Here is a 17,170-nt window from a genome sequence, read left to right as displayed (position 1 = left end):
ATAATGCTGTCTTACTTTGTGAAACCTGATGCATGTCTTTTAGGCTTTTTTTTTTATATTGAAGGTATTTCATCTTTCTTTATGCATCTTTTGTACTTCTTTAAAACTGTGAAGTTGAACTTCAAACTATTATTCCCACAGTGTCAAACCCAGTCAAGGGGGAAAATTAAAGATTGACATGGTGAACATGCTAACCATATCCTAACCAAAGGCAGTATAGAGTGCCTCTCTAGATATTCCTGTAGAAGGTTTTCAAGGTAAAAGTTATCTACAGTGTCAAACACTGATTCCTGTCAGTTTTCAGTTTGTTGTTTTTGAAAAGAAAAAAAACAATAAAGATCAAATATTGTAAGATATTTTAATTTCTTCTTCAGCTATTTTCTCTTTACAGAACTCTGCTCTTCTATGCTATGCTAACTTGCTGCTTATATTTGTCACCAGAAATAGGAGAAATAACCTCTAAAACAGAGGTTAGAAGGTTTCATAATGGTGACTCAGCCTAAGAATATATTATTACTTGACAATTTTTAAAATTATTTTGTCACCTCAAACACTTATTACCCCAAAGCATCATTATATTAAATTAGAGCTGATTAACAATGTCATCATGTCTTCCTAACTAGTCAACAAGCTAAGGCATATGGAAAAAATAATTCGAGTGCTCAACAGACAGATTTAGTTATTTTTGACTGCATATTTCGATCCCAGACAACATTTGCCAGCCTGAATACTTAATTAGCCACCTAACATTAGCTGGTTGCTGGTAGCCACTCCTTTAAACACTTCCTGCACAACACAATACAATACCTGCGTTTGTCTTCTTCATTTTATGGATATCATTTGAAGTGGTACCCTGAGAGAAAAGCTTGACTTAAAGCATCCATTTTTATCTTTGTGTCCTACATTTTATACCCACAAACACACACCCATACACACACCATTTAGCTCAATAGGGCACAATCCTCCCTTTCTCTGACATTCTTCACTCTTTTTAATGTTAAACCCACAGCTCTTAAATTGACACTTCTGTGGTTTGAGTAGATTTTCTGTCACATCTCATATTTTGCTCCTTCAGTGTTTGCTCTGCACTCAATCAAGTGTTTCCTCCTGTTCCCCATCTCATACACCTACTCTTGCACAAAAACACACAAACCTCCTGCCTTCTGGCCCCACCACACAGCCAGGGCACTCAACCAAAAAAGCCGAGCCGACACCCTGTCACATCCCAGAGTCAGCCCTGTGACAAGACATGAGGTTTCCTCATGATAACTACATAGTGGTACAGTAAGTCTCATACACTAGACTCCTATTCTAATTCTATTGTTAATATGAAGTCTCAAACAGCGCACACTAAAAACATTTTAATGCATTTTAGATCTTGAGCTTCCATATGGAGAATCAGAACCAAGCAGCTTCCACATGGAATTTCTGAAGAACTCGTCACATAGTTACATGACTACAAATTTCTTTTCTTTTGAAACTATTTTATAGTTATTGTAGTTTATGTTATGTAAATATGTATAGTGTGCATGTATGTGCATGTATGTGCATGTATGTGCATGTATGTGTGTTTGTGTGTTTGTGTGTTGGTCGTTTATGTATTGTTGTGCTGTTAGATGGCTTGATAAATAATGAATAAGCTGGCAAAACCAGATGAATTAATGCTTACTGGGCATCTGTAAATAATGTAAACCTCGCTGTGTCTGTGTATATGTATGTGTGTATAATTGCAATGTGTGTGTAATATGGCCTTTGATTCCTCCATCTGCTCCTGGGTAACTCTCTAACCATGGAAATAGGGCAGGTTGATGCCCACTGGGTCCATGGCATACACAGACAGACTGATGGACAACTGGTAACCATATAGTATAAAGTGCCACCATGAGTCTCATGCACCTTATTAGGAAACCAGTAAAGTTCATTGCAGATATGTAACAAAATATATTTAATTGAGGACAACACATATATACCCTTTCATTCTTTTGAGTTTCTCTTTTACCTCTGAGTGAACAACTATGAATGAGAAATAAATATTTGCAATTTTACTTTATCACACATTTATACTTGAATACTATAGGTGTTGCGTTCTTAACTGATTAGGGCTTTACATTAAAAAAGAAATAAAATTAATTGAAAAAAAAACATGTACATTATTATAAATTTAAATATGAAATCAAATGAATAATGAGCTCTAACCCGGCTATCAACATTAAATTTGCACAATCATCATATTGCCTCAATGAAGATGATTCCGTGATAAAATATAACAGTCACAATTTTGATGTACCATGGCCAATTCCACTGTTAAAAACTCATCTGCAGGATTTTTGCCAAAAACGCTTCATTGAAGACACATTCTCAACAAGTTTTTGTTATAAAAACATACTTTCACACAATGAGAATTTGCTGTGGTGATAATTTTAAAAAATATTAATACTAGTCATAAATGCTTAAGTAAACCATTTTGGATAATTCTTCTTCAACTGCCAAGTATGCTCATACTACATTCAAAGTAAGATGGAAGTCTATTTGCTTTGGGATAATAGTATTACTTAACAACTCTGGAGGAAGATTCTTGACTCTTGAGGAAGATTAAAATAGTCAGAAAAAATGCTTGTAACAGATGTTTCTTTGCACAAGAGCAGGCACTTCTTCGCTTCTGTTCATGTTTGATTCAATCAACCCTGAGATATAAAGTATCTGCAGAGAGATGCTCCTCTTTCAGATAAACTGATGCATTGCAGCAGAAGCATGACCGTATCCACTGACCTGTATATACAAGAACAAATTTTCACTATTCTTTGTCCTGATGAAGCTCTATTATTCAAAGAAACTGATGGGAAATATAAAGTCAATGCAAGTACATGAAGCACAATAGAGTTTTCTAAGAAGATATTATTTATTTCAGATTTTAGAATTTGTTGTCTTCCCTGTTTGGTGATTCTCTATCTTTGAAATATTGATCCTTTCATCTGGATTGGAAGAAAAAGAGGTAGGAAGTTATCCTATTGTTCCAAGCTGGGGATATAACTGAATGAATTCCACAGATGAAATCCTGTTTCTGGGGGAAAATGCACATGAAGATTTCAAACAAAGAACTATTTCATATGTGTATTACATTTTTCAGCCTTGAATGCTGTATCGCTTGCAGTGAAATACAGATAAAGAGCTGTTATTAAATGCAAGTGTCCATCAAGCACAGCCTACAAAAACCAATCACAGTAGATTTATGAAAAGATTAGAGTGTTTATAGCGGGTGTCACAGAGCTGATATTGCAGCTCAGTGAAATCCCACAAAACACCAAAAAAAGAGAGGTCAGCCACAAAATAGAGCAAAAACACAGCAACCTTAAAGCAAAGCCAGGTCTCCAAAACTGTACATTAGGTTGCACACCAGAGGGACATAAAATGTTTCTTTGTAATGTATACAATAGAAGGCTGTTCCATTTCAACCGTGGAGAAGGAAGCCTGTTTAAAAGAAGCAGAGATTAGAAAGGACAGGTGGAGATAAGATTGTAGTTTGGGGGGAGTTAGGGAGGAATTGAGGAGGCAGAGGGATAGGGGGATGAGGGGGTGTAAACTGTGAGAATCGATTTTCACTACAAAGAGAAGTAAAAGCAGTGCTTTGCTTGGCTTGTCGCTGATGACACAAAGTTAAACCTTTGGAAAACTGTGGTAGTTGATTATACATCCTGATAATCATGACAGAGAATGTTAATGAAATTCGATGTTGTATGGTGTGTGCTGCTACATTTACAATTTAGAATAAGAATAAAACTGGTAACTGTAAAAAAAAAAATCTCATTTACTTACATTGTTTTTTTTAATTGAGGTAACCACAATCCTGAGTGTGTGTGTCTATGTATAGTATGTATAGTAAGTATGTTCAGAATTTCCATTATATACCTATGTGAAAAAAAAAATCCTCTTTTTAGTGAAAGACTGAAAAAAACATGTAGAGACAGGGTAGCATAATCTACAGAATTTTATTTTGTCAAGACCAGTATCCTACACATTATAACTTGTACTGTAACTAAACAGAGATACCTCTTTCTATAAACTTCAAACACAACTTCCTTTTTTTTGCATATGACTTAGGTTTAGTTATAGTTTTTGTTAAAATCTCTTCTCATGAATTCCTATGTAAGTGCATTTTCACAAATGTAAGTGCATTTTCACAAATGTAAGTGCATTTTCACAAATGCACTTGTGCCCTGAGCTTTTTCAAGATATTACAGCATGTAGCTGCGTGTGAAAAAACAAGTGTCCAACCTTATCAGATCAAATATTAGACAGTTTTGCCATCAGCCCCTTAGTAGAAAGTCTGTGTAATATATGATTGTACTGCATATGAGAATAGGTGAATCACTGCAAGCATTTGCTTGCTCGTTGCAGGCTCTACACAGGTCTAAATCAAATAGAGCACTTCCAGTAATGGGCAGCATCTGAAGCAGACTAACTCCTGTTAAGCACTGCATGCAAGAAGGTGCAATGTCCTGACCTAATTCTCTTGACACTGTCTAGAGTTCATGTGTCCATGTGGAAATGGGTTTATATCACTGGCTGTACTATGTTCTCATTCAGGAACCACGGGGATTCAATATTGTGTATGGTGTCATAGCAGTTTCCCAGGTGGAAAACTCAGACTCAAAATTGGTTGATTACCAATCAGAACCTCACACTAGATAGATAAAAGGGCCATGGGTCAGTACACTTGTTTAAGAACGTTTCCCCCTCTGGCTAGCTTCGCTTTCCTGTGATGTTGAGGATAATTTCTGGCTTAACCCAGATCAGAGATAGTGCTGAGGCAGAACAAATGTGTTTAGGATTCTTTATATGCAAAATATGTTTTAATTGATTTATATTGGTAAACACAAAGAAATTATTCTCTTCTTTGTCAGTTGCCTATTTTATATGGTATATTTACTTTAATTTACTATAGTTCTAGTGTAAATGAGCATCTAAAAATGCTTTGTTAATACATTTATTGTGCCTTTTTATTGAAAATAGAAAATCATGGTTGCCAATATTAAGTGCAGTGGCAGTAGCTTTTAAATTTTGAGTTAGATTTTGGAGGGCCAAGTGACAGGTATAATTTTCAACACGTCCTGTGCTTGCCCTGGGGTGTCTCTCTGTTAGGATATGCCTGAAACACTTCACCTAGTAGGTGCCCAGTAGGCATCCTAGTCAGATCCCTGAACCACTTCAGCTGGATCCTTTGGATACTGAGAAGTAGCTGCTCTACTATGACCCCTTTACTGCTGAGCTCCTCAACGATTCTCATAGGCTGAGCCCAGAGGAAACTCATGGCCATAGGTGGGAGTAGGAACATAGATTGCCTGGTAAGCTGGCAGCTTTCCTTTCACACTCAAGTCACTCTTCACAACAAACAGATCTGTACAGCAGACACATCAGTGCTGACACTACAACAATCAGTCTGTCAGTCTCCGACTCCACTCTCTGCTTGGGGTAAGAACTCATCCTTCTAGGTGCATTACCCTTTTCTGGCTGAGAACCATGGCCTCAGACTTGTTTTTGTTATATTTTAATCCTGCAGAGAGGAGATCCTGAGGCCACCAAACCAGAAACCTTGCTCTACTTGCCTGCAACTAGAAAGTCTGTACACAAAAGTTGTGAACAAGATCAGTGACAAAGGACAGTTTTACTCAAATAAAGGACTTAAAATACCCTCAAACATCCTCCAAAATTATTGTGAAGAATATGTCAACGCCTCTCTAAAACAATTTAACGGAAACATTATCAAAGTACTATTTACTGTTTGACTACCGTTTTTAGATTATGCTATTAGGCAAGTAATATTCAACAGAGGGGATATATGTGACAGTGATTCATTTCTAGTATTTCAAATCTATTTAGCAGTAAAATATAGAATCAAAGTTTACAAGCTACTGTATACATCTTAAAGGTTTTTCCTAACATCTCAATGAAAATCAAGAATCATTCCAAGCAAATATTTCAGTGTACACGTGGTCTCCCAACTAATGTTTAAAGATAGTCTTAAAAACATCTGAAGGTGACCTGTAAGTTCATATCTAACCATACTTCACCACTTGGACTGTTTCACAAAATAAGAAATCCTGAACATCCACAGGGAGAAAAATAAAAGTAACAGCGTGAAAGAGTCTGATAAGACAGAACACTGTTCAGAAGCTTAGTTCTGACAAACAGAGAAAAATAGAGTACAGCAAATTGATTTCATGATTTTATCTCAGTAACTTTAAAGGAAAAGTTTTGAAAGGGTTGAAATAACTGTATTATTCCAGCTTCGGTCATGGGTAGAAGATAATGTGATAAGTCACTTCAATGAATCCATGAATGTTAAAAAGGGGCTATTCAATGAAGAAACACAGTACGAGATCATCCAGTTACCCACAAGCAGCTTGCAAGTGTTTCAGATGCAAGGCAGTGATAAAACATGAACCCAGTGTATCAGTGCATAACACAAGGAGCAAAATGTGCTGCTGTCATGTAGGATTTCACAAAACAGACTCTAGTTCATTCACATCTCAGTTTTTCCTCCTGCATTGTTCCTGTCTCTCTTTATCCAATACTACTACTACTATTTCTTCTATGACTTGCTTTGTTGAAGCATCTCTGAAATCAGTTTTCTCTGAATATTTTTTGCATTTATTGCTCTTGCTCTCACTCTCATCTCCCTACTTCTAGAATCATAAAAGAATCAACAGCCATCCTCTCTGTTTTTCTCCGTCTGAACATTTGACCATGAGTTGGACTTTAGGAGCTTCTGTGTATTTATACTTTCACAATATGGATAGAAATGGCTGTATGCTCATCTCTTTCTTGAAAAGCACTCACCCTGTCTATTGTCAATGGAAATTGTTGCTTGACCCTGTTTCTTTATTATTTTTGCTTCTGTTTAAAATATTGATATATGTTACTTCTTTGACATGGCAATGGAAAAACCTTGTAAATAAGAGAATGCTGAAAGAGTGCGTCATTGTCATTCAGTTAGCCGGCAGCTCAGACTCGTATGAGATGCTGTTTGACTTCATTGCCGATCTGTCTCATTATTGTGCCTTATGTTTACCAGAAGTGAATAATTTCTTTCTTTGTTTTTTTTTACTCTTGCCCTGTAGAATATTGTCATTTACTATCTGCCTGCACCCATGTCAACTCACTGCTGATTATTCTCTCCGTCTCCTTTTGTTCCCCTCCAGGATGAAAAGAACCAAGTGTTGATAACAAATGCCTGGCTGCAGCTGGTACGTCTCACTTTTAAGTCCTTTTTTGTGGGATCACCGCACAATAATTGTCGTTTAGTATATTTTTGGAAGCCATATGTGGGCTGTGTCATTCATATTTTCAATAAGTGTACACATCTGACTGCTCTTGAAGGCATAGCACAAGCTACAACCAATAACCTTTTGTTTTTAACAAAAACAATTTCTGGGAACAAACAAGAAACAGCACGATGCAGTTTTATGGCAGACATTTTTAACTGCCAAGTATAAAGGAAAAATTATGTTAAGATGGATCACAAAGGATAATATGATATTATATAATATTTAATAATAGCATGGTATAATAAGGCTATTTATTGTCAGCATTATAGCAGGGGAAGGTGATAGAAATACATTTTCAAAGATATTCTTTCAGGACTCAAGATTTAAAACACTGGGTTACTTTCTTTTGCTGTTTAAGCTTTTCTATTTTACCTTTGTTTTACTCTTAAAAATGATATCTGATTTGACATTCTCAACATTTAAAATACAAATTTTAAATCTTGGTTCCTATTTCAGAACATGAACAAACATAATGTTTTCAGGCAACTCATATTAAAATAACACTTATAATATGTCTTAATTATAGTCATGGCTTGGCTACATCCAGGTCATTGTGCTATGAAGGTGAGGCTAAAGCCACAGAAAAATCAACATCCTCCTCAACTAATACAGTCACACACTGAAATACAAAAATAGTGCCGTTCCTACAGACAGGTGACAAAGAAAGACATTACTTTTTAAGTTTTTAGGCCACTACATGCCAGTCTCTGGGATATTCCTGGACTTATCAGCATTCCCATATTCCCAAAGATATTCTCCCACTTTATATTTTGATAATGGTCTTGGCGGCGTCTGTCTAACACATCAATCCAAAATCTCCCATAGGTGCTCAGCTGGGTTGAGTTCTAGTGACTGTGAAGTGACTCACATCCATTTCATACACATCAAACCACTGAACCATAAACCCCTAGTGTCTTGTGGATAGGTTCATTGTCAGCTTGTCCAGGATCACTGCCATCAGCACAGAAATATGTCATCATAAATTTGACCACTCAGAACAACTTTGTATTGATCTGTATTTACCGTGTTCCCTAAGGAGGTAAGTGGACCAATCCATGCTAACTAAATACTGCCCAAAGCATAACTGCTACACAATATCTTCATTGTAGAGAGTCAATGGTTCAGATTTTTACTTTGTTGTGGTGTAGAGGTCTTTAATACAAAATATGTAGATTCCTGTTAAAAGTCAATCTGCGAGACTCACCTTTACTGGAAATAACTTGCACTAAGTTGAAGTAATTGTTTCCTGTATGACTTCATTAGTCTCTCATGTCATTGTGGGACAAATTTGATATTGTTGATATATTCCATTTTTTTTAGTTAATTGAGGTTTGCAGATATTCGTTAATGCTGAGCCCTCCATGGTGGCTGTTAGTCAGGAGGTAGGACAGGTCATATACTAAAAAGAAGGTTGGTAAGTTTGATCCCTGGTTGCACCAGTCTGCTAGAGTATCCTTGAATGAGTTACTGAACGCTGAGTTGCTCTTGATAATAATAATAATAATGGATTGGATTTATATAGCGCTTTTCAAGGCACCCAAAGCGCTTTACAATGCCACTACTCATTCACACACTGGTGGAGGCAAGCTACGGTTGCCCTGGGGCAGACTGACAGAAGCGAGGCTGCCATATCGCGCCATCGGCCCCTCTGGCCAACACCAGTAGGGTAAAGTGTCTTGCCCAAGGACACAACGACCAGGACAGAGAGCCCGGGGATTGAACCGGCGACCTTCCGGTTACAGATACGCTTCCCAACCCCCTGAGCCACGGTCGCCATTGCGATGAGTTCATCGGAATATGAATGTAAGATGTAGAAAAAAATGGTTGTATGAATGTGCGTTTGAATGAGACATGCTGTATAAAGAGCTTTGAGTGTTCAAACAGGCTAGAAAGGTACTACATAAGAACAACTCCACTTATCTATCCTAAGCACTGCCACATTTCAGGTTGTTGTCTGGACTTTGACTGAGCCATTGCTCATGGTGGATTTCATGACTGCAAGTTGTCCAAGTCCTTTGGTTTCAAAACAAGTCCAAATCAGTATCCCTCCACTACTGTGCTTGACAGCTGGCATGAGGTGTTTGTACTGTATGTTGTGTTTGTTTTTTTGCCAAATGTGGATTAGGAACTTTATGGTCACACATCTCCACTTTGTACTCAAGTTTCCAAAAAACATTGTTACAAAGGCCATTTGGCTTAAACCACAAACCTAAGCTGCTGCTGTGTTCTTTTTAGAGAGGAGAGCTTTATCTTGGCAAACATTCCAAACAAGACATGCTTTCTACAAGTCCTTAACATTTAATATGTTAACTGAGGCCGGTAGCATCTGAGATGCAGCTCTTAGGGTTTTTTTTGCAATTTCTCTGAGCATTTCTTGGTCTGACCTTGCGGTAAATTTACAGTCACATCCATTCCTGGGGAGGCTGCATGTATTAAAATATGCCTGAATGCTCTAAACCAGCAAACTGCTAAAACTGTTCAAATCTATTTGATAAGTAGCACCTGTCTTTTAATTCCCATGTAAGCAGTAAGGGTGTACTTTGTTTTCACATTACTCTATGCAGTCCAGTCAAAACATTACATGTCTGTATGTGTGAAGGGAAACATGGATTAGACTGTGGACTTAGGTTGCAGGTTGCAGCAAATGCCACACTATCTGTGGTAATTTTGTTTGCATATATTTCCAAGCACTACCTTCATAATTTCTTTAAAAACTTTGCATTGCTTCAACACAGTCCACCAAAACCTGTGTGTGGTTGCTATGCTGTTGTCAGACAAATTCCTATCTCTTATCCACTTAAGTAGAATTTCTATATCAGAATAGAAACTGGCAAAGAAGTAAATAGCATAAAAAATATGGATTGCAGCATTTAGTAGCTCTAGGAAAAGTGTTACATCAAACCAGCCAGGTAGGTACAACAGTCTCATTATAACAACAGCCACACTCAGAAGATCCCATTAAGTATGTCACAGCCGTCACATTGAGTTGGCTGCTGACTAGCTTACAAGTTGAATAAATCAATTATTCAGGAAGCCTCCTCTTTAATACCGGCATCTACTATGGTTCAATGGCTTAAGGGGGCTTTGCAGACATTGCAATTTTTGAGAGAGACCTAAGATGTACATTAACCAGCTCATACAAAGTCAGCCAGACAGTCAAAGAAAGGACAAGTTTGGGATTACAGGTTTATCAGTCAATGATTGTTCTACATCCAGATGTGACTGAAATACTCAGCACTGAAAATAAAAAACAAATAAACAAATAAAAATAGTGTATCTGAAATTGTGTTATTGTTAACAATCCATTGATTATGAAACCAACATTTTGTAGAATATTTATATAGTAATATGGCCATTGCTGTACAAATAAAATCAATTCACCCTTGCAAATAACGAAAATCAGATTAGTGCTACATTTTCAATTACCTCTGTTACCTCTTTGGATTTGCAGTTGACTCACATGTGTCATATATGAATTTGAAAAAAAAAATCAGCCTTTCATACTCTCAAATTAGTGATGCTGTCTTGAATTTATGTTATGCAACTCCATACCTATTCTTAGACAGCTGTTACCTTGCATAGCCTTCAGTCCTCCTCATCTGTTCCTGACAGACTACAAAGTTAGTGAGCTGTGATTAGTTCTGTTGGCTGTTAGTTGTGTGTTTCCAGCCAATGAACATGAAAAGAAGCACCAAACCGCCAAGGCCCACAGATGACAAGTGTAGTGATTAAGTCATTAGCTGCGTGAGTGCAGACATATGCAGCAGGCCCATTTGAGATGGATGGAATATCTTTGAAATCATTTTCTATTGTATATTTAATTGACAGATGGTGTGGAAACATGCTGACAGTCACAAGGACTAAACCTTTTAAATGGAAGAAAAAAAAAACACTATAAAAATACATGCATGCACATATACATACACACAAACAGATGATCCGAAATATACTGTGGCTACTTTAGCTCTGGGGATTTTTGTTGGTACATGAGGAATTTGCCCTGTGCTTTCAGCAATTGAATGCCTCCACCATATATTTATATACACACCATATAGCTCTCATGCAGCAAAAACACATCCAACTCATTGGAGCATGGAAAAACTATGTCTTGTAGTGTCTGTCACTCGGATGTTAGCAGCAGATTCTTTGATTGCTGCAAGTAGTGGGACAAGACCTCAATGGACTGGGTGTGACCCACTAATTTATGGATTTTATTAAGTTTGAATACACTTGGTCAAGCCACTCCTAAGCCGTTTTTGTAATATGGCAAAGCACTTTATCCTGTAACCACCTTTGCCGTGAGTAAATGTGATTGCAATGTAATGTTTGGATGAATGGTCTGTCCACATGAATACCCTGACAACTAGATTTCCAAACAGTGAATTGTATAGTAAAGACATGCTCAATATTGTGGTTAATCTGGATAACACGTGTGCTTGCACACAGATCTAGAAAAAAGCATAATACTAGCATACTTTTAGATGCCAGGATGAATTCCAGTATTTATACCACTGTGGATCATATATCATCATGCTGTGCATTATAAGTAATGAAAATAAGCACAGAAGCAACACATATCACACTCACTCTTTGTGTTTTTGAACTCTTTGATGCTGTGTTCAGTTAGCTGAATACTGACCTAGGCTCAAATGGGACTGCACATGGTTAGTGCCAACAACTGCTGGCCTGGCACCGTTTCTGTGCCAAGCTTCATTATCAGAGTTAGAGACAAAGTAGAAGAGCCAACAGCTGTATTAGTCTGTGTGAAGAGGAAATATTTGACTTCTAATGGGTTGAAGCTGTCCTCTTGTTAAGGACTTAAAAAGCTTCTTATCTGCGAACAGAGGAGTATCTAATACAGCAACACTTTACTAGAAGTACTTAAAAAAATCTTGTGGTAGTTTTACAGTGATTTGACAAAGAAAAAAAATCCATAGCAAACATTTTGAATATTATATTCACATTGTTTGAGTGGAAAGTAGAATCCTGTACACCCTCATCCTCTAGGATCTGCTATAGAAAATCTATCTACAATAACTATTCTTGGTTAATCACAAAACTTTTCAGATCAGTTGAGATGAGGATTCAAATACCATGTGAAACATAAATTAATATCACTGCTACTGCAGTTTCTGATACTTTTGGTCATTCAAAGGTAAAGCAATAATATGCATGGATATAGTTTCAGTAAAAAATGCTATGAAATACCAGTGATGTGATATATATGCAACTGTACCACGAATATATAGGGTGGGAAAAAGTTTCCTTCACATGTCACTTTTGTTGACCCTCCACTTTTCCATTGCCTTATATAATTTTTTCTAATTTGACACTTTGTTTTCAGCATTGGACAGACATTTACCTCTCATGGAACCCAGACAGCTACCCCGGGGTTCAGAATCTCCGTTTCCCTTCAAATCTAGTGTGGGTCCCAGATATTCTTCTGTACAACAGGTATGTTACATTCTCATCTTTTTGAGTTGGTCTTATCAGGCTAGTGATTGGGTCACTTCATTGCTTTCCAGTAACTTTTGTTCATTTATTTTACTGATTAGAACCATGCTCATCTAGCAGATCCAACTATAAGTTAATATATAGATCTTCTAATACCATTAGAAGAACATGCCTTGCTCAAATGGCTTTTAAATATTTCAACCGGAAACAGAAAAAAATCTTCTTTAACAAACAAAAAAACAAACAAAAAACTATTCTGACTTTTGACAACTTAAAACTGAATACAATTTGATATATACTTTTTCATTATCAGTCATAAAGGACTGAGAAAAGGAAATTGTGTTTTTGGAGGTTGCAGAAGCCAAAACTTAAAAGCCATCTTCTGGCTAAAATGTCAATCTGAAGGCTAAAAAACACAATTTTGAAATGACAGCAAATCAGTAATCATGACTAGAATTTGTTAGTCCAATTTTGGTAATAAGCAATTTATTTTACCATGCTAAAATACTTATTCATCAATTAATTGGCTAAAACAGTAATATAAAAAGCTTACAAACTATTTCAGACCAAAATAAAGTAAAACATTTCATAATGTCTTTTCAAACGTAGTTTCTCAGGCAATAGTTGCTAAATTTACCCATTACGTAATTTGCAGTCCATGGGCATGACAACTTACACAGTTCTTGGTATTTCACCATTTTGTATTTAAAATTGTTCACATGGTAAAGTGTAGTGAATTAGAGTGGGTATTTAATAAAGTGTACTGACTTTAAGCAAATGATAAGGACAGGCAACCCACATTACAAAACCTCCACTTTGCTGTTAATTACATCATGCTGCCCACTAGAATAATCAACACTGTTTCCTCAACTCGATTTTTACCATTTAATTTTTCATTAGATTTCATTATATATTTTGGTTTTTACATTTTCTCTCTTTCGCCATTCTTCTTCTATGTAGAAAAAAATGCTTTCTTTTGTGAATGGACACAAACACTACACTACATTGCCATGTATCTGTGTATCCAAAAACACAGCAGAATGAAAGATTCTATAGATGAAATATCACTCTGGTTACAGTATCATTTAATTAAATGATCAAGCCAAAAACCCTCTTTGGGGAATAAACCATAACTCCTTTTAGGCTTTGCATCTGTTTCCAGTAACAGCATAGGACTCTGACTACTGAAAACACTGTGCCAAGTGGGTAAAATTGCCAGTGCTTTGGCTAGTTTGAAAACTAATAACGCTTCAAGCTTCAGAAGAATAGAGAGAATTTAATCTATATTCTGTACTACCTTTATTTATTTGCAGAATTCTTCTCTTCTCTTAATTCCATGTTTTAGGCCCTGTCACCGTGGTTGTAGAGGAAGTTCAATTCAATAATGAACCACAGGCTCTTGGAAACATCCATCTGAACAAGCTCATTTCTTCCTTTATCAAAGAATTGGGCTTTAATAGCACAAAGGGGAAATAATCTGTCTCTTGAACACTGGCTCACTGGCTTCTCTGAGACAGAGGTCAATAGAACAGAACCTCTTTTCTTTCAGCATATTTGGCTGGACATGAGGCTCCTGTGCTCATTGTTCTGCTTGGCTAGATTGAAGAAATACAAAGCGCTTGGGCTGCTTCACAATGTCGTCTAGATCTGGTCAGATTTAAGAAGAATTCAAGCACCTCACATTACAGCCAGTGAGTGACTTGATCATTTCCCAGAGTCCTTTGCATTTTGACCTTTTCTGTGGCACCAGTGTTGTCCTCAAACATAACCTGATTTTAGACTTTTATAACATATACTGACAGCTGCCTACACAGTAAACAAATAACACAGAACATTTACCCTTTTGCAAAACAGCTGTGACATAATAAAAATCAACAGCAACAGCAACACCCAGTGTGCCTCTGTGGGGCACATCAATCATGATTTTGTCTACAAGCATTTTCTGAGAAAAATAGATAAATAAATAAAGTCAACAAAAAGTGAAATAATATTCACTTCAGAGAAGAATTTGGTAGGTGTCTTGAAACACTTAAAATTCCTTTGGAAATTGCAGTAAAATATTTTAGGAGTTGCAACAGCATAGACAATTTTAGGAAGGTTTTTTTTAAATAATTTTTATTCATTTATTTTATTGGCCATAGTAAGTAATCGTTACAGTTTAAACTGCAAAGTGGAAGACAGTTCTAGTTCTTACTTAAGGATGTCCACTTGCTAAACATTAATCAAAGAAATGTGCAAGGCAAGGCCACTTGAGGAAACGCTGAAGTGGTATTTATATAGTGCTCCAGTTTATGTGACTAAAACAGACAGGTATGTAATTGTGGTTCATTATTAACCTGTCAAAGCAGATGATATTTAACAGGGCATCAGCGCTTCACTTAACTCCTTGCAACAATACACTGCTTCTTGCTTACAAAGAAGTAGACTTGCAATGGGAAAAAGACAACAGGACACAAGATAGAGGTAGATTTGACTCCTGATGTTTCTGTTTCAGCTTCTTTAAGTTTATTAAATATTCTTTCATAAGGGAGAGATAGTGACAGATTTACAGCTTACCTATGACTGAGTGAGAGAGAGAATGAGTGAGAAAGAGGGATGGAAGCAAGAGCTCTGGGTGTCTACAAGGGATGATACAGAACATTAAGCAGCTTACAGTAGGGATAACTGATAATGATCAATATGCTCCTGACAGAGACCTAGATTGTAACTGACATTCTTCATGGATTCAACATAAATCTGGAGTAAAATCATTTACTCTTATTTTTATGAATCAAGAAAGCAAGCATGAGAGGAGATTAAAATTATGAGAAGATGTAGTTTTACAAATCCCTAATGGGAAACTAGGTCAGTGCAGTGGCAAGGCTTTAGCACACGCATTTTTTTTTTAATTCAAAGTGACAGGACCACCCTCATTCCACCCCCACCAAATCTCGACATTAAACCTCTATCCCCCATGTCAGAGAGATTTACCACTTCACTGCTAAGGGTTAGTAGGTAATGGGCATTGCAGGTTTTGGTTGCATAGGGAACAATCTAATGTATTTACCAACTTGTCAGATGTCAATTATTGGTATCCTTCACTCCCAGAAGGAATCACATCAAATGATCTTTTCCAAATTAAGATACTTTTAAGTCAGGATCTGCCCACTTTGTGTCACAAATGTTTACTGTCTTTACTACTATGCCCCTTAAACACAACATGAAAGCCATGGGAATCAGGACTGTTGGGCCAGCTGACAATAAGCTACAATGGTATACACTGGAGCCAGCTGAGGTGGTTCGGGCATCTGACAAGGATGCCTCCTGGGCGCCTCCTGGTTGAGGTGTTCTGGGCATGTCCCGCCGGGAGAAGGCCCTGGGGCAGACCCAGGACACGCTGGAGAGATTATATCTCTCGGCTGGCCTGGGAACGCCTTGGTGTTCCCCCGGATAAGCTGGAGGAGGTGGCTGGGGAGAGGGAGGTCTGGGCCTCTCTGCTTAGGCTGCTGCCCCCGCGACCCGGCCTCGGATAAAGCGGATGAAGATGGATGGATGGATGGATGGATGATATACATAGACCTTAAGTCAATCTTCAGACCATTCAGCCCTGCAAAAAATAAATTCTTATTTATTTATTTTATCACAGACAGCATGATGATGATGGCAGCGTAAAGTGCGCTCCTTCCCAATTGGTGGACTCTAATGCAAGTGCACATTTCTAGTAGATTATATTCTGGATTGTGGATATTCAGAAATGCTACAAGTTCCAAGTCTTTAGCCATGGTTGACACTTCACTTGACCTTTCTTTCATCTGACCCTGGTCAGAGTAAAGCCTGCATCAAGCATCTTTGCTTTGGTCCCATCAGCCTCACATCAGCCCCTAAGATTTACAAAGTCTAGGCCCAGGTCAACCATGCTAATGTTCAACCCTCAAGGTAAGTCTGGAACTATGAAGTCTGACTGGCAATGTAGAATGTCTCCTCTCTGGTGGGGAAGACGCAGCAGACAGTATAGGAAGTGAAAAGATACCAATGATCATATTCCTTCTACTGGTGTAGAGGTGTTTAGTTGGACTTTTATCTGAGAGAACAAAAAGGGTAAACCCTATGCAGCTGCACTTCTCAAAAAGGGTGATTATTTTTTTATGCCTATGAAGCAAAAACCAGTTCAAAGAATTTCATCTTATTGGTGTCTCTGAGTGGGACATTAAGGATTCCTGGCTCAGGACTTGATATCAGATACTGTTTGATCATAAGGTAGTTCATTCAACAACACCTTAGGACAAAGATCAGTGGATTGACTTTGATATTATTTCAGAGAATGTGCATTTTAATGTACCACTTTCTGTATCCTGGATAGTCTTTTTCTGTTTCTTTTTTCTAAAGAAAGTTAGTGACTTTGACTTAGTCAA

General features: G+C 37.3%; 1 protein-coding gene across 1 annotated transcript in view; it reads left to right on the top strand.

Annotated features, from left to right (window-relative positions):
- The window catches only part of LOC146384936 (neuronal acetylcholine receptor subunit alpha-7-like), a 42,693-nt gene that overhangs the window by 9,497 nt on the left and 16,026 nt on the right, over positions 1-17,170 (top strand). Inside the window, exons 3-4 of the mRNA XM_084930408.1 lie at positions 7,200-7,244; positions 12,670-12,779. Coding sequence (XP_084786534.1) covers positions 7,200-7,244; positions 12,670-12,779 — 155 coding nt within the window. The remainder of the gene's footprint in view (positions 1-7,199; positions 7,245-12,669; positions 12,780-17,170) is intronic.

This window comes from Perissodus microlepis, chromosome 6, assembly GCF_051167445.1.
Source record: "Perissodus microlepis isolate ML-2025 ecotype Zambia chromosome 6, ASM5116744v1, whole genome shotgun sequence".
NCBI classification, from domain to species: domain Eukaryota; kingdom Metazoa; phylum Chordata; class Actinopteri; order Cichliformes; family Cichlidae; genus Perissodus; species Perissodus microlepis.
This window is presented reverse-complemented; position numbering and strand designations above follow the sequence as displayed.